Source organism: Carettochelys insculpta, chromosome 5 (genome assembly GCF_033958435.1).
Source record: "Carettochelys insculpta isolate YL-2023 chromosome 5, ASM3395843v1, whole genome shotgun sequence".
NCBI classification, from domain to species: Eukaryota; Metazoa; Chordata; order Testudines; family Carettochelyidae; genus Carettochelys; species Carettochelys insculpta.
Genome location: NC_134141.1, coordinates 43,434,297 through 43,457,297, shown reverse-complemented (window position 1 = coordinate 43,457,297; position 23,001 = coordinate 43,434,297). Strand labels below are relative to the sequence as shown.

Sequence of the window (23,001 nt, the reverse complement as noted above, 5' to 3'; positions counted from 1 at the left end):
GAACACTCCTCATCTGCAGATCTCTTCTGAGAGATCTGCAGTCTGGACTAGTGCTCTGTTGACCAAAATTTCAATTGATAGAAGTTTTTTCTCTTTGACAGAAGCTTGCAGTATAGATATAGCTTATGTGTCCTGATATTTCCTTGGAGTGCCCTGGCCAGTATGATGGGACTGTTTGGGTTCTCTCTCTCTTTCTCTCTTGTTAAATTTTGGGAAAAATATAGATGGTTCCATGCATGAGGGGTTGACGAGAGGTTATGGTAGAGATTCTCTTGACGTGGTTTGGGGAAGGAATAGATTATATCCTTAAATGTCTCTGGTATGAGGTAGTCTTTGAGTTCTGTGAAGTAGGTGGTGTTTATTTGAATGTTGGTTAGCCTCATCAGTGTAGTCCTCATGGTTGGGGACTACAGGTTGAACCTCTCCCGTCTGTCAACATCCATAATCTGGCATGATTTTAATTAGCTGAATGAGCACGTCTTCGAATGATTGTTCATGTGCATTCCAAGTTGGGGTGTGCACTGGTGCATGCCCAGCTGCCAGAAGCTTTTTTACTCTAGCCAGTAGCCATAGGGTCAGTGTGTCACCTGCATGGCAACCAATATGTTCACTGCCCACCCTGCACAACTCTTCCCCCCCAACCCTCCCGCCCGGCTCAGTCCCTTCTCAGCGCACTGTTGGTTGCCAGAGCTCTCTCTTTTTTTTGTAGTTTGGCTGGTAGCCATTACCTGTAAATTAGTTAGTAATTGTTAGTGTAAATAATTGTAAATAGTTTAGATAGTTTTTTTGCTTAGTTGTCAGAGAGTCAGGGTGGGACTTTTAACCCCTCTTGGTGCTTCAGCACCAGGTAATGCCTTGCTCTCCAGGTTTCAGACCTGTTCAAAATGTGGCAAACAAATGCCCAAGGGTGGCTCGCGCAGGACTTGTTTAAGTTGTCTTAGTGAGCCATCGGAGGGCTCCCAGCATTAGGACCAGGAGTCGGCACCTAACGCTACAAGGCAACACAGAAGTCAGTCCCCAGTGCCTCACAAGAAAAAAAGGCATGAATGGGGCTGGTCACCAGAGAGAGTAAAGCGCCAAGAACCCTCCAAGGCATCTACCAGATCACACCATGAATTGGGTCATGAAGTGTGGGCATCGACGCCAGTGCAAGGTGGGAGCCCACGCTCTCCGAGACTGCCCTCAATGCCAGATGCATTCAGTCTGCTGCAGGGCCTGCTACAGATCATGGTGCTGAGGCCAGCACTGCACCAGGAGTCCTCGTCTCCACCAGAGGGACCACCCCAGACACAGGTGCCAGCGCAGAGCACCGGGCAGGAGTCATCCTTATGGCACAATTGCCATCCCTGGCACTGAACCAGCTTCCAGAGGGCAGACCACCTATGATGACCCCCTTTATCATGCCTTACCATGTGGCGCAAGGGCAACAAGAGTCTGCACAAGCCCTGGGTCCCATGGCACTGCCCTGGTCATCAGTGTCAGAATCAGTATCAAAGTCTGACTCTTATTATCCTAGCTCAGCTAGGAGACAGGAGCATGAGGACATTGCACTGCAGTGGGCACTGGCACAGGAGCCTTCACCCTGCAGATGAGGGGTGGCAGGGGTCCTCCCAAGGCGCACCCCAGTGGCCCTTTTGGACCCCGTGGACAGTCCATGAGATGCAGCGGAAGGTTGTGGGACTGCTGCCAAGGGTGCCTGGCACTCCCCAGGTGTTGAGGGCAGCGCTGTCAGCATCACTGAGGGCTCCTCCACCGGAACAGTCACAGGGGCTGACCGTGGTTGGAGGCCCCTTCGGTGGATTTGGCACTGACCTTGGCACCGTCACAGGCGGCACCAACCCAACTCTGGGAACCACCTGTGCAGGCACCAGGACCCGTGTCACCATCGGTAACAGCACTAGTGAGCCCATTGATGTCCCAGGTGCTGAGTTACCCCAACGTGCCCCTAACGCAGTCTGCTTTTTTCTCTGATGCTCTATCCCAGGCGTCGGAAATGTCACCATGGGCCCTGGTGCTGGGGACTCAAACAGGAGAATTAGGTTTACCCCTCTTGCCAGTAGGCATGGAAGGGGTAGGTGCATCGCCTCATCCTGCCCAGACGAGACCTTGACTGGGTCCTCGGCATACCCAGTCATGAAGGATGGTAGAGCATATCAGCAATTGCTGTGCAGGGTAGCCCAGGGCCTGGGTACACAAGCGAAGAAAGTCAGGGGTGAAACAGACCCACTGACAGATTATCCGCTCGGCATCGGGGCCCACAAGGGTAGCACTGCCGTTATTAAAATAATTGCCAATACAGTAAAGACAGTGTGGCAGACCCTGACCTCTGCCCTACCCATGGCCAAAAGGAATGAGCATCAGTACGTTTTTCCTGCCCAGGGCAATGAGCACCTCTTCACCCACCATACCCCGACTCCCTCGTTGTCAGTGTGACAAATCATAGGGAGAGACAGGGGTTTCAAGGCTCATCCCCTAAAATCAGAGAGGCCAAACGTCTGGACTTGAATTGTAGAAAAGTTTATTCAATGAGAGGCCAACAGTTAAGGATTGCTAACCAGCAGTCTGTGGTTAGCAGGTATGTGTACAACATGGCCAGTTCCTTATCCTGCTTCTTGGAGCTGGTTCCACCAGAGAATAAGCCTGATTTTAAGGTTGTGATGGAGGAGCATCAGCTCATATCCAAGGCAGTGCTGCAGGTGGCGCTGGACACAGCAAACGCTGCCACTAGGCTTATGGCCTCAGGGATAGCTGTGCATAAGGGGGCATGGTTACACGTTTCTGGACTCCCCTACGAGGTCCAACAAACTATCCACGACCTACCCTTTGAGGGGCCATCCCTGTTCTAGGAAAAGACAGACAAAAGGCTTCACAGCCTGAAAGACTCAAGGGCCACCTTTTGCTCACTTGGCCTGCACACCCCTGCAACCCAACGTCAACCCTTCGTTCCTAGGCCTCCGTTTAGACAATTCCCTCAACAGCAGAGAGATATCAGTAGGAGTCAGGCTTGTACTAATAGAAAGTGCCATGGCTAGCGGATTCAGGGCCAGTCATCAGAAACCCCCACTGTGGCCTAAACAACAATTTTGATGCTGCTGTCAAGAGCGACACACCAGTCACTACCCCAGTTCCAGCTCGGCTTTTGTTTTCATTCCACCTGTCCCCGCTTCTACTGTGCCTGGTGCAACATAACTTTGGACCAGTGGGTCCTATGCACGGTGGAAAGGGGTTACGCTATCCAATTTTCTTCATACCCACCTTCCCAACCACCTTCCTCATCCATCTTCAGGGACCTCTTTTACGAGACTCAGTCCCTCCTCCAACATGGGGCTACAGAGGAGGTTCCCCGTCAGTTTCAGGGACAGGGCTTTTTTTCCCATTATTTCCTAATCCTGAAAGCAAAAACAGGGCTAAAGCCCATTTTGGACCTGCAAAACTTACAAAACCTTATTTTTTTAACTAATTTGTTTATGATATCCCTGGGCCTAATCATTCCGATGTTGGAACTGGGGGATTGGTTAGCTGCTCTCGACTTACCGGATGCATATTTCCACATCACAATTTATCCACCTCCCTGGGGTCCTCTGTTTTGTGGTGGGAAAGGACCGTTTTCCATTCACAGTCCTTCATTTCAGCTTGTCTTCAGCCCTGAAGGTCTTCACCAAATGCATGGCAGTGGTGGCAGCCCTCCTACGCAGGCCCAGGGTACACCTCTTTCCGTACCTGGATGATTGGCTGGTTAGGAGTCACTCACAGCACCAGGTAGCACAGCACGTGCAGCTGATACAACAAACATTAGACACTCTCGGTCTCATGGTAAATGAGACGAAGTCGGTGTTGACCCCCACTCAAGTGTTGGAGTTTGTGGGCCCCTACTGGATGCGGGGCAGGCCAGAGCCTTCCTACTGCAAAGCAGGTTTCAGGCCATGATATCCGTTATCCATGAGTTGATCGAGTTCCCCACCTCGATGGCCAGAGGCTGCCTAAGGTAATTGGGTCACATGGCGGCATGCACATTTGTAGTCCAGCATGCCAGGCTGCGAATGCGTCCCTTCCAACTGTGGCTCACCTCAGTGTACTCGCCTGTCAGAGTCAACGTAGACGTGTTGGTGACTGTCCCACCACAGGTGCTGTTAACCTTACACTGCTGGCTGGACGCTCAATCAGTCTGCACAGGAGTGCCCTTCAACCCCCCACAACCCTCCCCCTCTCTAGTCACAGATGCCTCAGACTTCAGCTGGGGAGTGCACCTGGGAGAGCACCAGACTCAGGCCCTGTGGAGCAAGGAGGAGGCTCGACTACACATAAATGTACAAGAACTCAGGGCCATCAGGGTCGCCTGTGAGGTGTTTCAGGACAGTCTAAAAGGTCAGTGTGTAGCTTTGAGCGCAGCGATACCACAGCAATGTACTATATAAACAAGCAAGGGGTGCACACTCCTCTCTCATGTGTCACGAGGCCCTCAGGCTCTAGGAGTTTTGTATTCAACATCAAATTCTCCTGAAAGCACATTATCTACTGGGGGCCCACACTCCCTGGTGGACCATCTCAGCAGGTTATTTATGGACCACGAGTGGTCGTTATTCTTGGACATGCTGTATTTAATTTTCCAGAAGTGGGGGTGCCCCCAACTAGACTTATTTGCCTCCCATCTCAATGTGAAGTGTTGAACATTCTGCTTGTACCAGAATCTGAGCCCAGGCTCCTGGGCAGGTGCATTCAGCATTCACTGGTGAGGCCCTGTGCTTTACACCTTCCTTCTGGTGCCACTCATCCACCAGACCCTACTCAAAATTTATTCAGACCGGACATCGGTCATCCTAGTGGCCCCAGCGTGGGCTTGGCAGCACTGGTACTCGACCCTCTTGGAGTGGTCCATCTGTGACCCAGTGGCACTCCCATTATGCCCAGACCTGTTGACACAGGAGGAAGGGAGACCCCAACCTTCATGCACTACACCTCACAGCACGGAAGCTCCATGGCAGAAAGCAGTGGAGCTCTTGTGCTCAGAACATGTCTGCACAAGGGCAAGATACGTAGCGAAATGGAAAAGATTTTCTATCTGGGCAGCTCGAAAGGGGTTATCCCCAGTACAAACTGCGATACTGGTTATTCTGGACTACTTGTTCTGGAGTCAGGAAGAGTTATCACTATCCTCTATCAAGGCGCACTTAGAGGCTGTTTTGACCTTTAACCCCAGACCCGATCTGTCATAGGTCTTCTCAGACCCTGTGGTAGAAGAGTTTTATGAAGGGCCTGAAAAGGGTCAGACCGCAAGTACGACCCCCCCTCTGCTGATGTGGGACCTCAGTCTGGTATCCTTTCCAACCCCTTGCTTCCTACTCCCTCCTAGCTCTTAGTTACAAAACAGCATTCTTGGTGGCCATTACTTCATCCAGGAGGGTGTTGGAACTAAAGCCTCTGACGGTGGACCTGCTCTGTACGGTGTTCCACAAGGCCAAGGTCAGGTTGAGACCGCATCTGGCATTCCTACCACAGGTGATCTCCCCCTTTCATATTAAACAGGACATTTTCCTACCTGTCTTTTACCCAAAACCTCGTGCCTCCCCTAGGGAGCAGCGTTTACATACTTTGGATGTTTGAAGGGCGCTGGTCTGTGCTACATTCCATCAGGGGTTCCGACCCCACCTCCTAGGCATTGGCTTGTATTCACCCAATTTGGAATATTCATGAGCAATCACTTGAAGAGGAAAAGACAGTTGCGTGTTCTGTAACTGGTATTCTTCGAAATGTGTGTCAGGGATTTTTTATCCCTGGGGCCTATTTGCCAATGTGTGTCAGGGGAAACAAGCCTCTGGCTGTGGAAAAAACAATACAGGTACGTGGAAGAACTAAAGTCTCACAGGCTGCCATTTCACAGCTCCACCAACGGTCACTCTGAGGCAGTTGGTTTCCATGGTAACTTGAACTCATGAAGCCAGGATCAAAATGGAGCCCTCCGATTGACTGGAGGGGAAGACCTTCCAGAACCTTCGGCCAAAAGGAGGACCTGGTTGAAAACCGTGGCACAGAATCATAAGTATGCTAATCAATTCATAAATAATCATGAGAACCCTCTATAAATTCTGAGCCCTCAGCTCAGTCACGGCCCTTGGAGATTCAGATGAGAACCCTGACATCCAACACAGGGAACCAAGGTGGCACCAGCCACGTTTGCTAGACCCCTGAGGCCCAGCTTCAAGAAGAAAAGCGAAAAAAGAGCTAACAAGCCTGCAGCCTCCCTCAGGGGGAGCTGCCTCAGAGCTGACAATCACTGTACCGGCAGTCTGCCTCAGAGGGGGCTGCCTGAGAGCTGATTACCACAGCTGCGGCTTCCCTCAGGGGAAAGGCCTAGGCAGCTGTGAAGCGGTGCCATCGTACAAGCACCCCCACCTTCCCTAGCCTCGCGTTTGCTTCAAGGAGCGGCAAGTGGGTCTCCAGGCGTACTCACCGGGTGGCGAACTGGCCTGTGGCTCCAGCTACGAGAACTGTGTACCCGGTGAGGAAACCGGGGGGGCCACCAACGTCATCCAGCCTTCCTTGCTCCTCCGGCAGCTCCACCGCCTGCGCATTTACCTCAACGACCTCGCACCCAAACTTGACTACTGGACATGACCCTCTTTACCAAATTCGACTACCGGACACTACCTTCTTTACCGGCTTTGACAACTGGACACGACCACTCACCTGATCTTGATACGTAACTAAACTAAACACCTCATTTAAACCCACCTAAAACATCGGGGTCCCCATTGGGGAAGCATTTGGTTGATATCTTAATTGTATATAGTTATTATTTGCTTGTTATTTCTTAGTTAATGATAGTTAAGTAGGTATCATAGTTAAGAGTTATATAAAATGTTAATGTTTATGGTGTAGTGTAATACATGTAATTTGTAGGCTATAGTATAAGTACTATTAATTACCCTATCCTAGTTTTGTTGTCCGCATTCCCATGCTATTACTGTTGCCCGGTGAGTAAGCTTAAGTGCGCCTCCGGGTGGCAGGGTTGGTGTGGACGCATTACCGGGCACCAGCCTGGGTCGGGTTTAGCACCCCGGCCCCAGGGATTCAGATGGGGAGTAGCACCCCCACCTGCCCACCAATAACCTGGAAATCTGGACACTTGTTCACAGTTTCCTATTTCCCTCAATCAGTGTATATTTGTATATTATAATATAGCATAGTATAGCAGTATAGGGATTTTAGTGTTGAGTCGTCATAGTTAATATTATAGTTAACATAAATATATTTGTATAAGTATATGACATCCTTGCTGTTAAATTGTGTCCTCCAATAAATCCCCCCAGTTTTTGCTTCCTTTAACTGGTGTTTTCACTCTCCCTCTCCCTCTCTCTCTCTCGCGCCGGCCACTGTCCGCCAGCGTGGGTTAGCAAGTTCTAGGCAAAGGATACGTGCCCTACCGCAGGTTCCCCCACTCGTCTGGGGGGCGGGGTGGGTCTGCACTAGCATCCTTCCTAGAGGGTAGGCTCCCGGGGTTCCAGACGGACGGAGCGGGCGGTGAGGCACCTTTTAGGTGGTTGTCCGCTTTCCGCCCGCAACAATGTATTGTTCATGTCCATTCCAAAACCCTCCTGCCTTCCCCACTGTCGGAGTAGCCAGCAAGAAGGAATTGAGTCGGGGGTGGGTCAGGTAGTGCATATATTGATTGCCATGCAGGCACCACTTCAGGGAGTACCGCACCAACCCAATGGCTGCTAGCTAGGGCAAAAAAGCTTCTGGCAACTGGGCATGCGCCAGCACACACCCCAACTTGGAAAGGACATGAGCAACACATCTGGAGGAACACCAGTTACAGAAACATAACTATCTCTTATCATTGGTGTGGCCTAGTTTCCCATGGTCCCATAAAGTTTGTTTCCAGCCACCACTCCTGAATCTCTGTTCTGTGATGTTGTTTTGCTGTAATTTGCCCCAAATGTCTTCTAAGAGCCCAGTGGGCAGTGAAAGTGTTGGTAATGCTGCTAGACAATATGACCTCCTGTTGTCCATCAAATTCTCTCGTCCAGCGCCAGTCAGGTCCCAGTGGCATCAGATTAGAGAGGTTCAACCTGTGCCATGATTCCCCCTTTGTCTGCTGATTTGATCACAATTTGGTGGTTAACATTTAGGGACTGTATAGCAATCCTCCTAGTGGTGGAGAGAATATGCCGGATGTGATGTTCAGAGAGTTCAGTTTTTTGTTTTCCTTGACACAATCAACACAGCAAGCAAGTGTGTGGTTTTTGTCCCCTGGGAGGTTTCTGATCAGGTATTTTTCTTGTGACTATGGATGGGGATGCATTAATGTGGGTGGTGTCATCTTTGTTCAACAATTCTTTGAGTGAAGGAGTTCTAGTTTCTCTACAAGTTTGTGATGGAGCAAAAGCTCAAGCCTTTGGAGAGTACAAATTATTCAGTTCTTGATTGATAGATGATGTTTGGATGTAGTGTTCTGTGGATTGTGCAGCTGTAATCGGTTCCACTTTTTTGTGTTGGATGGCTGTCTTAAGGTTTTTTGATAGTTGCTTTGGATTTCCTGCATGTTTTCCTGTTTCTTCCCCACCCACCTTTCATTCTGTGGGAGCACCTGATGATTTCGTGTAGTATGAAGTTTAATACTCCTATATATCATGATAAACTTCTTTGATTAAATGTAGATGATTCATAGTCCTAAAACAGTGGCATTTCTTTGTATTGTATTCAATGCGCAGAAGTGGAATAGCCAGGAGACAGATTGTTCAAATACAGAATTGTTCAATGTCTTGTTACAGATCCTAGAGAGTACTCCTTGGCCACCCACTAAGACCACAGAGCGGAATCCAAGCCTCTGCTACTGGGGACCGCTGATGTGTTTCAAGCCCTGGGAGCCTGAACACAGTCTAGCCATTGCCCCAATCTTTGTGCTGATAGGCGCACTCTAGGTGCAGACTTTCTATCTGACACCTCTCATTTGAGTGTTGCAATCTGCTGTCCAGCCACCAGAAGAGTTTAGGTCATACAAAGCAACAAAATGTCTTAAATACAGTGTCCCTCATTAGCTCACCATTCTCTTGGGAGTGTTTGTGGGATCCATCTGTGTTCTGTCAGGTAAACAGTCTGGCAAGGACAGCCACCACCACCTCGCTGGCCTTTGTTGCTCCAGCAGCAGCTTTCCTCAATTTAATCTAGCACAAAAGGCTTTCTCTCAAGATTCCCTTATGAGAGTCCCATTATGGATTGCTGCTGGCATTTACCTGCTTTTTTTAGTTCTTAGTTTAGTTTTTAGTTCAGCGATTGAGTGCATATGACTCACCTGGCAGTGATTTGACACAACTTGGCTAATACATGGTGTATCCTCATATTTGGGCTTTCTATGACAATAATTTTAAGGTACAATTTTACAAAATCATCCACAATTCAGAAATGATAAAATTAGCCATTCTGTTTGTATCACAACTGATCCGATCAGATGAGAATTAGAGTTTATACTGAAGCTTGCACAGATTTTTTCTAATGAGTTAATAAAACTCCAAACTGTATATTGGTCACAGTACTTAATTTGGTGCTTAGTTTGAGACATTGTGGCAGTGCATTCCTGAACAGTATCCAGGTTGTCTTCAATGCAGGTATAACTGATAACTTAGGGCATGTAAAAATAATATAGTAGGTTGTTGGGAAGCTAGTCTACAGAAACTAAGCCACTCCGCAATGGACAAGGAAAGATGGAAGGAAATAGTGAGAGAGGCATCAGATACCAGTGGGCACTGAGCCCACAGTTTTTGGTGATGATGTAAAAATAAATATTTTATATGAATACCAATGCTTAGTTGTCTTCATATATCTCAAATATAACCTGGAAAAGTATTTGCCTGTAATTGTAATTACCTCATACCATGTTTTACCATTCTGTTTGTTAAGTTGGTTTTATATCTTTGTCAACGGCAAGTTCAGCAACAAAATATTTTGCAAAATTCTTGAGCAAATTTGCCCAGGTACAAAGGATGATGAACATGAAACCTCGGCCAGCTTTCCTTAACACACAGGCTGTGTCTACACTTGCATTCCTCTTTCGAAAGAGGCATGCAAATGAGGGAAATTGAAAATGCATATGAGGTGCTGGTTTACATATCTGGCACCTCATTTGCATATTCTTTCAAAAGAGCTTCTTTTGAGAGAACGAAAGCAGTGTAGATGCAGCTCTTTCGAAAGTATACCCCATCTTCGAAAGAACCCTTCCTTCATTTGCATTTTTGATTTCCCTCATTTGTAAGCCTCTTTCAAAAGAGGTATGCAAGTGTAGATGCAGCCACACGGTCCTCCTGCCCCCTGCCGTCCATCAAAGGTCCAAATTCTGCCTTCTGTGACATATCTTTCTTACTTGGGCTACGTCTACATTATGAGATAAATTTGTCTTTTAATAAATTCAGTTATTTAACCTCGTTCTTATGAATTCCAATGTATGTCCTCAAATGTTCTGGAAATTCAACCCACCATTTCTCCATGTCAAATTACCATGTCCCCATTGCCTTATCCAAGTCTGAATGTATGAGCACTGCATTGCAGGTAGCTATCCCACAGTGCATTAGCCCTGTTGCTTTCTAGGGGTTTTGTACCAGTGAGTTGTGGTTTTGTTTTGTTTTTTTTTAAAGTGCGATGGTTGCTTGTTAGGTGTTTGTCACTATCCCAGAAAGCAAAGCATTGTCGCAGAATTACGAGCACCCACTAACTGTGAGAAAATGAATGGGAGATCACACCATTTTTGCCAACACAGCACAAGTGCAACCATGGATCCTCAAATGCTTCAAGTCATTGCATACACCATTATTGCAACTTCACAGACTGTTGTGCACTTTTTCTTTTAACTACAAGGGCAGATGATGGTGGAGGAGGAGGAGGAAGATTTTTGAAGAGGAAATTGCTCAACTGCAGTCCAAAAACTCACCAATGCTGGCTGCCCTAGATGCATTACTGAGAGGGGTGTGGTGGTTCTGGGCTCGTACGAGCAGCACAGAGTTGTGGGACCACATAGTTTTGGGCTCCTGGGAAGACCAGCAGTGAGTTCAGAACTTTGCACGCATAAGTCCATTTTTATGGAATTTTGTGATCTCCCGTCCCCCACCCTGCAGAGCAGCAATACAAGAATGAAGCCGGCTTTAACAGTTCAGAAGTGAGTGGCAATCACTCTCTAGAAGTTTGCAGTGCCTGACATTTACCAGTCAGTGACAAATGAGTTTGGGGTGGACAGATCTGCAGTGGAGACTGCAATGGTGCAAGTAGCCATGGCACTCAGGAGATGCCAACAGAGGAAGACCAGGACCCTGGGAGATGTACAGCCCATAGTGGATGGCTTTGCTGCCCTGGGGTTTTCTAACTGTGGTGGGCAGTAGATGTTATGCACATCCCCATGATGGCCTCTAAGTATATAAAGAGAAAGAGGTACTTCTTGATAGTGTTGCAGGTGTTGGTAGAGCGCAACGGTCATTTCACCAACATCAACGTGGGATGGTTGGGGAAGGTTCACAACGCATGCATCTTCAGAAAGTCTGGACAGTACAGAGAGCTCCTGGATGGGACGTTTTTCCCAGACTGGTAAATCAAGATTGGTGATGTGGAGATGCCTATCATAATATTGGGTGACCCTACTTGCCCTCTGCTCCCTTGCCTCATGAGACCCTACACAGGAGCCCTGGACCGCAGCCAGTATAACTTTAATGTGAGACTCAGCAAGTGTAGAAGGGTGGTGGAATGAACCTTTGGCCCTTTAAAAGTGAGGTTGAGGTGCCTATTCACCTGTTTGGATCTTTCAGAAACTAATGTCCCTACTGTGATAGCAGCATGCTGTATTTTGCATAACATTTGTGAATCCAGGAGGGAGACTTTTGTGAACATCTGGAATTCTGAGGCTGAGATCATGAGCAGGGCTTTCTCCAGTAAACAAGGCCATTCTTCAATAAACATGCTGAGGCTGCAGAATTCAGGGAGGCTTTGAAACATAATTTCATGAATGATCTGCCAGACACACGATAGCAGTGTGTTTCTCTGTTTTCTTAATACCACCCACTACTCCCCAGAATGATGTGTGCTCCCCACCCAAATGAGAACCAATAAATCAGACCATGCCTTTAACAGAAAGAATGCTGTTACTTGGTGGAAGGGGGTAAGTTGCAGAAAGAAGAATGGAGGTGAAGGGAGGGTTATTTTCCAAAATAATGCCAGGCAGCTGAACTCTTGGGTCCCTCCAGCCATGCCTGGGTCCCTCTGCCACAAGTCCTCTGTTGTCCTTAGCTGTCCCCCATGAGTCTCCACAATGATTTGTGCACCCCAGCACACATGGGTACCAAAAAATCACACCAAGGTTGTCATAAAGAGAATAAGTTCTAATTGGGCGTGAGAGGATTAAGCGGCAGACAAAACAAGCATTGTCAAGGGTGGTGGAACAGCCTTTTGCAGTGGCTTTTGGAACTAGAGTGGCAGGCTGTCCTTGCACTCCCTCCCCGCATTCCGGGACCACAATGACAGGGGGTGGGCAATTTGTATTCAGGGGAGTCCAGGCAGCAGTCAGTGGAACCCCCAGTGCTGTGTTGGGAATCCCTCTGCATCTCCAGTGTGGAGCACCGGATCCTCATTTGGTCACTCTCTGCCATTATTAGCTTTGCTGCATCTTCCCTCAGGTGCACGATCATTCTCTCTGGAACTCAAGCATACTCTGCTGCCACTGTGCTGTGTCCCTTTTGGTTTCAGTGGTTTTGGCTTGAGCCCACTCCATGTGCTGCAAGATAAGATACCGCTTGGACCTTTGCATTTCCTGTCCCTGTCTCCCTCTCTGGAGATGCCTGCTGAAAAGGAAGGAAGGTCCAAATTTGGATACAATTCACACAGAGCACTTATGTGTGGAACGACTGGGTCTCTGTCTGTACTATCAGTGAGGCTTTCTTTTTTCAAGGTCGCTCAAGGGTTCTTAAGGATGGGATTCAAAGCAATTGTCTACTTTACAAGTGAGGGGGAGGAGGCAAAGCAGGGAAATCAGGACAGTGTCCTGAAGCAGGGGAAAAATTGTTTTCAGCAATCTTCTGCAAGCAGCTGGGTCCACAGACCTCAGCAGCTGTGTGGCAAGCGGGGAAGGGTGGAGAGGGGTTTGATTCCAGAGGCATGTTTGGCTGGGTGGGTAGGGATCCCTACAAAGTGAGAAGAAATACAGGGGGCGGGGTAGTTTTCCAACCATCTGCCAGTCTGGGGCGAAAAAACTTTCTCGGCAGCCCTGGGAGCAGCCCTAAGAAGGTGAGAAAAAGCCATATAAAGGAGGGCAAACCGACCTGTGCTGGACATGCCAGTTTACGGTAGCAGGGTCCGCAGCCACGTGGGAAGGGTAGAGAGGGGTTCGATTCCAGCAACAGGGACAGCTGCGTGGGGAGGGATCCCTGCAAAGTGAAAGGAAATGTAGGGGAAAAGGGAAATGGGACGGGAGAAGGGCTAGAGAGCCTGCCAGCCGCACGGAGTCAGGGAGACGGAGCACCCACCAGCCACATGGTGCAGCAATATGCTCCAAGTAAATGTAAAAGGGCAGGAAGCGTTGCAAAGAAACACAATCCAAATTTCTGTGCTTCTTTAGGTTGCCATCACCCTCCTAAAACTAAAAGACAGTAACAAAGAAGAGCTTCTCATCCTGTGGATCCATAAGCCTGGAAAATTTGCAAAAATGCTGTGTGGTGCCATGATACCAGATTGCTGTCCGGTTGGCTGGCATAGCAAGGTGTGTTACTGTGGAAGCCGCACTAAGTCAGGCCTGTTCAAAAACCTGGTGCAAAAAATACAAGAGTGCCTGGAGGAGGCATTCAGGGCGATCTCCAAAAAGGAGAAGCGCTTCATCCCCAGAAATATTAACATGCTGTTCTGAGGGGCACAGTTCCATAGAAGACTTAAAGTTGTACCAACAGCTATACCCAGCTGCAACCTGCATAGCATTCAGAAAAAAATACTCACCAGAACCTCTTGAGTCCCAGGAGCCTGGGGACCGGCATAGAAGAGACCAGTTTCAGGTTTATGGTGGAGAGCTCCAGGCTGTTGGGAACAGCTTCCTCAGGCCTCTGTTGGTTGCTGCTGTCCTCCTCTCCATTGGCCTCTTCTTCCTGTCCCTCCAGCTACTCTAAGCTCACCCCAGACTCCAGACCAGCGCTTCCACAGGTGTTGAAAGGAAGAGTGGGCAACATGGTCTGGTCCCTGCCAAGAAGTACATGCAGTTGTTCATAATAGCAGCAGGTCTTTGGAGAAGACCTGGACTGCTGTTTTGGAGACCTGGACCGCTATTTTGGATTCCTGGACTTTTTGATACACATGCCAGAGTTCTTCTTTGAGTGTCCCCATGGGTGCTCCACAATAGGTGTTGGGCTCGCCCAGCGCCGCAGATCGGATTTTTCAAGCAGTTTCTGCCGGACCGCGTGTGCGCCGCTCCCCTGTGCGCTCCTGGCCACGTGCGCGATCCGGTCCCCGCCAGTTCCTCTTAACCGCTGTCAGCTGCAGACAGAATCCGACTAGGCTACGGCCAAGTTAGCGTATTCAATAGTTTTAACTGTTTTTTCTTTAAAGTTTTCAAGTTCTTAGGCTACTGTTAAGTTAGCCAGTTGTTATTTTCAAAAAAAAAAAAAAAAAAAAAGAAACAACAAGCGGGACGGCATTCAGTCCAGTCCTAGTAACAAGCGGAACACCGGAGGCCAGGAGCCTAGGGCCATTAGCCCTCCTGCCGTGGCAGGCCATCGAAGAGGGGGAAAAACGGCACAGAGAAGGTGCTAAGTACCCATTAACAACTGAAAGACTCACCAACAATGTCCTCTTCAGGATTTAAGAAATGTGAGTCCTGCCGAGAGGCAATGCCAGCGTCTGATGGGCACAGTCTCTGCATAAGGTGCCTGGGGGAGTCCCATGTCACGCAGAAATGCTCCTTCTGTGCAAAATTAACAGCCAGAGCAAGGAAGGACAGGGAGATGCGGCTTAAAATGCTGCTCTTCGACAAGGCCCTCCAGCCAGACATGCCGGAGCGGCCACAGCAGGAGGGACCCTCTGGGGCCCATCAAAGGAAAGCCGCCTCCCTCACCCCATCAGCGCAAAAACGGAGGAAAGCCTCCCCAGCCCGATCCCTACTGGCAGCAACAGCGAGCGGGACGGGAGGAGCGCGCAGCCCCCAGCCGCAGCAACAGCTGATCGGCGGCGGCACGGAGAGCCACGTGGGGGCGGCTCAGCCTCCAATAATCAAACAGCCGCCCCGCACCGCAGGCAGGGCGGTGGCTAAACAAGCGCCGGTACCGGCGGCACCGCAAGCAGCGGCACCGACCCCCGGGGAACCAGCGGTGCAGAGCGTGCAGGCACGCAGCCTGCAGGCACCGGAGGACACCGCCCGTGCGGCACCACCCATGAGTGTGCCGAGCACGGCGCAGACGGGGCCGAGATCCCCTACACGTCAGGGGGCAGAGTTACCGCCTCAAGGGAGGGGGAAGGCTGCACACAAAACGAGGCACCGCAGCCCCTCTCCAGACAGGGCTGCAGAATTGCTTTCTCTCAGCCCTCCGCTTATGCTGCAGACTCCAACCAGAAGGCAGGGGTCCCCCCTAGCCTACCCGGAGCCCCCGTCTCCATTTTTACAACCAGCCTCGCCCTGGCTGGGACCACCTTCACCCTTCCTGGGGTTTGAGCCGCTGGAATACTATCACAAATCGCTCTCTCCAGTGTCCCAGATCTCTCGATGATCTCGCTCCCCCAGACGCAGAGGGTATGCACCAAGGGAGTGGTCTAGGTCACCTTCCCAAGAACAGTGTCTATAGTGCCATGGTTGCCCCTATCACGTGGGGCATAGACACCACCGGCAATCTACCAGGGAAGGATCCCCACAGACGGTCCCGTATCCCCGAGGGCAATCGCGAACGGGGACAGAGACTCAAGTATCTCAGGGGGAACTGGTTATGGAACCCCGAGATTTTCCCTTGCAAGCTTCCAGCGAGAGGATGTACCATCACCAACAGGAACCGGAAGGGTCCAGAGAGGCATACCCTAGTGGTTCCTTGCTCTCCTCCCCAGATGAGGCTACGGCCCCGGGGGACGTCCATCCTCCGGACGATCTCAAACAGTTTCAAGAGCTGTTTAAGAGGGTGGCCTTCACGCAAGGCATCCAGACAGCAGAGGTGCAAGAGAAACACCATAAGCTCCTCAAAAATCTGAGACCTCCGGCCTCCTCCAAAATAGCAATACCGCTTGATGAAGCAATCTTGGAGTCCGCCACTATGATATGGCAGACTCCTGCGACTATTCCGCCTGTCCACAAGAGAGCGGATAAGACATACTTCGTGCCGGCGAAGGGCATGGAGTTCCTGTTCAGCCACCCACAACCAAATTCCTTGGTGGTGGAGTCGTCGCAACAAAGATCAAAGACATCTCAATTCAAGACAGGGGGAACAGACAAAGATGCCAAGAAGCTAGAGCTGTTCGGCAGAAAGGTCTATTCCTCCTCCACTCTACTGTTGCGAATGGCAAATTACGCAGCGCATTTAGCGAACCATAATTTCGACAACTACACTAGGTTAACCTCCCTCATGGACTGGCTTCCAGAGGACAAGAAACCGGTGCTCAAGGCTATCGTGCAAGAAGGCTACGCGGCCTCGAGGACGGGAGTTCAGATCGCCCTGGATGTTGCGGACACAGCAGCACGTTCCACAGCTACGGCAGTGGTGATGCGAAGGGAGTCCTGGCTCCAGACTTCGGGTATACCGAGGGATCTGCATGCAAAGATAGTCAATCTTCCCTTCGACTCACAGAAGCTGTTTGCTGAATCAACTGACTCGGTCCTTCATTCCAGTAAAGATTCAAGAGCCACACTTAGGACCCTGGGGATTTACACCCCTCCATACAGAAAGAAAAAGTACTACCCTCAACAAAGACGGTACCAGTACCAGCAACAGCGTCCCCAGTACCACAGGGGTTACAAGCAAGGGCGACATCAACAGCACCAGCAGTACAGAACTCCCAGGTGACGTTCCCAACAGAGCCGTGCGTCCTCAGGGCAGGGCCAAAGGCCACAAGTTTGACACACAGATCCAGGGCTGCGCCATCACTACCATTGCACAAGGTCATCCGAAGCGGCTATTCCACCATCGCCTCCGACCATTCTACGACCAGTGGCAAAGGATCACCACAGACAAATGGGTGCTGGAGATCATAGCCACGGGGTACGCCATCCCCTTCCAGTTGCTCCCACCACCACGACCTCCACCCAGGCCCCACCTCCAGGAGGCCTCCCACGTAGCGAGGCTCAAGCAGGAGGTAGACCATCTCATGCTCATAGGGGCAGTGGAAAGAGTGCCGGAGCAACTGCAAGGAAAAGGGTTCTACTCGAGGTACTTCCTCACGGAGAAAAAGACAGGAGGCTGGAGGACCATCTTAGATCTTCGAGGCCTCAACCGGTACCTGCGCAAGCAACGCTTTCGGATGATCACAATCGCCTCCATCCTTATGGCACTGGATGATGGAGATTGGTTCTCAGCCCTCGATTTACAAGACGCATATTTTCACATAACTATCCATCCGGCTCACCGGCGATTCCTCCAGTTCATGGTAGGCAAAGAACATTTTCAATACAAGGTCCTACCGTTTGGCCTTTCCTCGGCCCCCAGAGTCTTCACCAAGACCTTGGCAGTGGTGTCAGCCTGCCTGCACAGACAGGGGGTATTTATATTCCCGTATCTGGACGACTGCCTACTCAAAGGGGCCTCGAAGGAGGAGGTACTATGCATGATACGCGTCACAGCAGGCACGTTCTCTTCGCTCGGCCTGGTTATCAATCTGGCAAAATCAAAGATAGACCCCACACAGGACATAGAGTTCATAGGGGCACGCATAAATTCTATTATAGTGAGAGTGTATCTACCAGAGACTCGCTTTCGGGCCATCGGCTCCCTCGTGCAGGTCATCACCTTCAGCCCTACGGTGCTGGTCCTGACGTGCTTACAGCTGCTGGGCCACATGGCAGCGGCGACGTTCGTAGTACAGAACGCCAGGTTACACATGCGCAGCAGAAGTGCGCAGATCCCTGCAATGGTGGGTAAACCCCAAGAACTTGCTAACAGGGGTACCCTTCCACCAACCACAAATATCGGTTTTTCTTACTACAGATGCCTCCCTCATAGGGTGGGGAGCACACATGGGCGAAGAGGTGACTCAAGGGCTGTGGTCCTCCACGGAGCAGTCACTGCACATAAATATACTGGAGCTCAGAGCAGTGTTCAACGCCTGCAGACACTTTCGAGACCATATACAAGGCAAAGTTGTTGGGATCAGTACAGACAATACCTCCACCATGTTTTATATAAATCGGCAAGGAGGAGCTCGGTCCCGTGCCTTATGTGCGGAAGCAGTCTGGTTATGGAACTGGTGCATCGCCAACAATATAATCTTGAAAGCCTCGTACTTACCAGGCGCTCACAATGTGAAGGCAGACCAGCTGAGCAGGCGTTTCGCACTCACGCACGAGTGGCAGATCCGTCCCGATCTGCTACGACCGATTTTCCACGAATGGGGTTTTCCCCAGATAGACCTGTTTGCCACTCAACACAAGAAGTGCCCACGATTCTGCTCCAGGGCAGGACTGGGACGGGGGATCCCTGGGGGATGCATTCACGATCTCGTGGAGGGGCCCCCTGCTTTACGCTTTTCCTCCCACAGTGCTGATCCACAAAGTCTTGCAGAAAGCCAGGAGGGAAGGAGCCCGAATGATCCTGATAGTCCCAATGTGGGATCGACAGCAATGGTTCCCCCTACTCCTGCGCACGTCGGACCATCCACCGATGCCCCTTCTGGTGGCGCCGGATCTGCTCACGCAAGCCCAGGGGTCCATAGTGCATCCGCACCCCCAAGGCCTGCGACTACAAGCGTGGTTAATCCATGGCTCAGCTCCCTAGAGAGCACATGTACGGAGGAAGTGCAGCAAGTCCTAGAAAGTAGCAGGAGGACTTCCACCAGGAAGACCTACAAGCAGAAATGGACTCGCTTCACGGCATGGTGTTCTACCAAACAGCTAGCCCCCCTTTCGGTGCCTATACCTGTGATATTAGAGTATTTACTGGACCTCAAGAGAGGAGGACTCTCACTAGCCTCGTTAAAGGTCCACCTTGCTGCCATTTCGGCGTTCAGACACGAAGAGGAAGGGCACACGGTGTTCGCCCATCCCGTGGTTACCAGGTTCCTCAAAGGGTTGGTAAACCTATACCCCCCTCGGAAACCGCTTCCACCTTCGTGGAACTTGGACCTGGTGCTTAATGTGCTAACGGGACCACTGTTCGAGCCCTTGGCCAAGGTTTCCCTCCGCCTCTTTACGATAAAGACGACCTTTCTTCTCGCAATCACGTCAGCTCGCAGGGTGAGCGAGCTTGCGGCAGTTATGGCAACGCCACCCTGCACTGTTTTTTCCAAGGAGGCGGTAACCATACAGCTGCATCCAGCCTTTGTTCCTAAAGTTTCTTCTGAGTTTCATATTAACGAACCTATTGTTTTACCCTCGTTTTATCCAAAGCCTCATAACTCTAACAAAGAGGCGCGCCTACACCTCCTGGACGTGAGGAGGGCGCTAGCCTTCTATATAGACAGGACCAAGTCCTTCCGGAAAACGGATAGACTCCTAGTCTCTCTCGCTCCCAAATCGAAAGGAGAAGGTCTCTCTTCACAGAGAATCTCAAAGCACATTGTATCCTGCATAAAAATGTGCTACGAACTCAAAAAGACTCCTTTACTGGCCACTCCCAGGGCTCATTCCACTAGGGCGGTGGCGACATCAACTGCCTTTTTCAAGGGCGTTGCGCTAAAAGACATTTGCAGAGCGGCGACCTGGTCATCCTATGACACCTTCGCCAAACATTACGCCCTTCACAGGGTATTCCAAGAGGATACCCGTCTCTCGACAGCGGTCCTCTCGGGGACAAGCTGCACATAATCCGATTACCCACCTTCTATCTTGGGTTACTGCTGGGTAGTCACCTATTGTGGAGCACCCATGGGGACACTCGAAGAAGAAAGACAGGTTACTCACCGTAGTAACGGTGGTTCTTCGAGATGTGTCCCCGTGGGTGCTCCACTACCCGCCCATCCTCCCCGCTTCGGATCTCTGTTTAGTGTTTTGCAGGAGCATCCGAGGCGGTTGGTCAAGGAACTGGCGGGGACCAGATTGCGCACGTGGCCAGGAGCGCACAAGGGAGCGGCGCGCACCGGCGCATGCGCGGTCCGGCAGAAACTGCTTGGAAGATCCGATCTGCGGCGCCGGGCGAGCCCGACACCTATTGTGGAGCACCCACGGGGACACATCTCGAAGAACCACCGTTACTACGGTGAGTAACCTGTCTTTCTTTCACCTTCACCCGGCATTGCAGAGAGTCCCATCAGTAACCTTTGGCAATCATCAACTGCGAAATCTTATCATATAGGCATACCTTTCTCTTGGACACCTGAAGTCTGCTCACCGCTGATTTTTCTGCCCAAACTGCAAGAATATCTAGAATCTCTTGATGGCTCCATGGTGGAGCTCTCTTGTAGCCCTGAGAACTACTAGGCAGATTGCTATCGTGAGTGCTCATGATTGCAAGAGATGGCTACTGATGTGATGGCTACCAATGCAGTATCACGTGAAGGGTAAAAGAAATTCTAGCTTACGGGCGCATCTTGTATTTCCAGGGGTTGTTGATGAAGAATTCAAATTTGCAGGCTTCCTGCAACCTATTTCCTACACATCCAGAGAGCAAAGGAGATGAAAGTGGCCGTACATGGCAGGTAATCGTATAGCTTTGTGGAATACGTATAGGATACTTCTGGAGACTAATAAATTTGATTGTAAGACATGGCGTTTCCACACTGGTCTTTATTTGAACTTTTAAATTCGAACTTGACGCTACTCCCAGCTGGTTTCAACGATGTTATGATATCGATATTCATGCTCCTTAAATTGAGGTAAAGGTATTTACAGTGAAGACGGTCATGTTATAATTATAGAGCTAACTGCCTTAAATTTGAATTTATCTCGTAGTGTAGATGCATCCTAAGTCAGTAGAAGCTGCCTGCACCTTTTAAGGCCAAGACTTGGCCCTAAGAGTTTAGAGTGCCCCTTAACCTGGAATGTTAACAATTAGAGCTTATTGTAGAAAAAACAATGCCTTTGAGGCTCTTTCAATCAATGTTTACATTCATGCTCCAAGACAGCTAATCTAGTTCCTTTTTGTATAGATGGATAGGCCATTAAAATAAGGCTATAATTTTAAACAATAAAATGTTCATGTGCCATAATATTTACATAACAGCTTTGGATGATATTGTATAGTATGCTGCAAAATCACTTTTCTTAACTGGACTCTGTGTATAATCTTTCATTAATTGTTATCATTAGTATAGTGTCTCAGCTGTTACAATTTTAATTGCCATAAGGTTGAACTTGAACGAAAGTTGGAATCTGCTACTAAGTCAAAGCTGCACTACAAGCAACAGTGGGCAAGGGCCTTGAAAGAGCTTGCAAGACTAAAACAGGTACGTAAATAGCGTACAGCATATGCACAATAAGGATATAGTCATCTTTTTCTTTATGGTTCTGTGATAGACAGTTTATTTATTTTATATGCTGGTCATGCCTGCTGTTGTTGCATATTGACATCTGTTATAATTGCCAGAATCCATTAAAACGGTCCAAACTTTCCTAAACTATTAGCTTTGGGTTGGAATTTTTTGTATCTGGGCTTTGTCTGACAGGGACTTTTGGCAATATCACTTCTTCTATTTTTTGAGATTTGGGAATGTATAAAAATATATTTCCCAAAGTTTTTTTTTTTTTTAATTTTGACTGTCATTTTTAAATAACAAGGATACATAACACTTGGCAAAAGCTTGAAACTTTAAGTTGGATATAATTCCCCTTGTTGATCAGTGCCTTTGCTTGACTTGGAACTGGAATGATTTTTAAAAAGAAAAGTCCTTTCTAGGAATGCTCAGTAAGCATCTGCCAGAAAAAGTTTTTTTTTTTTAAAGTGACAATGGTTTATCTTGGCCATGGTGCACTTCTTGTTTTATGTTTTATGCCAGTAACCTGTAATATTTAGCATTTAGCCATATCTGGAACTGACCCGGAAAAAAAAGAGTGAAAAATACCGTGCATGAACAATGCAGGTTAGTTACTTGTTGCCATTAGAAGCTAAACTGGTATTTCTTCTTTCACACCCTACTTTAATTGTCCAAGTTTAACACTGCGTTCAGGTCCGCATCAAGAACATCTCAAGTGTACCATGCAAAGTCATTCAATAGGATAGAGAAACAGAGCATTCATTCTGAAACTTCTGCACTCACCCTTAGCTGCAAAAGAAAAAGAATCTCAGAAAATTCTCTGCTGCCAAGCCTCCTATTGAATTTGCTCCTAATTCCTTTACAGTGTCAGGTGAAAGGGTAGAGGTATAAATCATGTGTTCATAAGTAGTGTATAGCTGAGAAGTAGACTTTGTAATAGTGGGTGCAGATTTCCTGCTAAACAGGAAGTGATACCTTTTATGTCTTACCTAGAATTGTACTTTAGTTAAATATACTTTCTAGGTGGCTCGGCTTATGACAGTAGGGCACTGTCAGTATAAAAGATTTGTATGGCATATCCTGTGGTACTGGAACATGAGCAATAAACAATTGCACTTTAATTTGTTCCTGGTGTGAATGAGGCACCCAGGTGCTTGAGGAACCGCTATAGATTTGTGTTTGGCAGTATTAACTTAGTTAAATTTGTTAAATTGGTCTCTGTTTTTTATTTTCTGTATTATCCAAAAGAGAAGTGAGTGAGCATAAAAAATTGCTTGTGTGTTTAAAAATTTTTTAAACTTTAACACTTACAAATTCTGCATCCTAAATGTGATGTATTTAGTGAGAAGTAGAGGTAAATGCTCACCGTTCTTGCCACTGTTGGTTAGAGAACAAGAAGGTGGGTTTTGTTTTTGTTTTGTGTTTGGTTTTGCAGAAAACTGACTTAACAGG

General features: G+C 48.9%; 1 protein-coding gene across 4 annotated transcripts in view; it reads left to right on the top strand.

The window, feature by feature from the left end:
- The window catches only part of CEP120 (centrosomal protein 120), a 76,736-nt gene that overhangs the window by 39,852 nt on the left and 13,883 nt on the right, over nt 1–23,001 (top strand). For 2 of the 4 annotated variants that reach the window (XM_074995006.1, XM_074995010.1), the window contains one exon: nt 21,424–21,522. In XM_074995006.1, the coding sequence (XP_074851107.1) occupies nt 21,424–21,522 (99 nt within the window). Of the gene's footprint in view, nt 1–8,771; nt 10,354–13,588; nt 14,247–21,423; nt 21,523–23,001 lie in introns of those variants that run through there. The other 2 variants (XM_074995007.1, XM_074995008.1) reach the window with 2 other exon arrangements.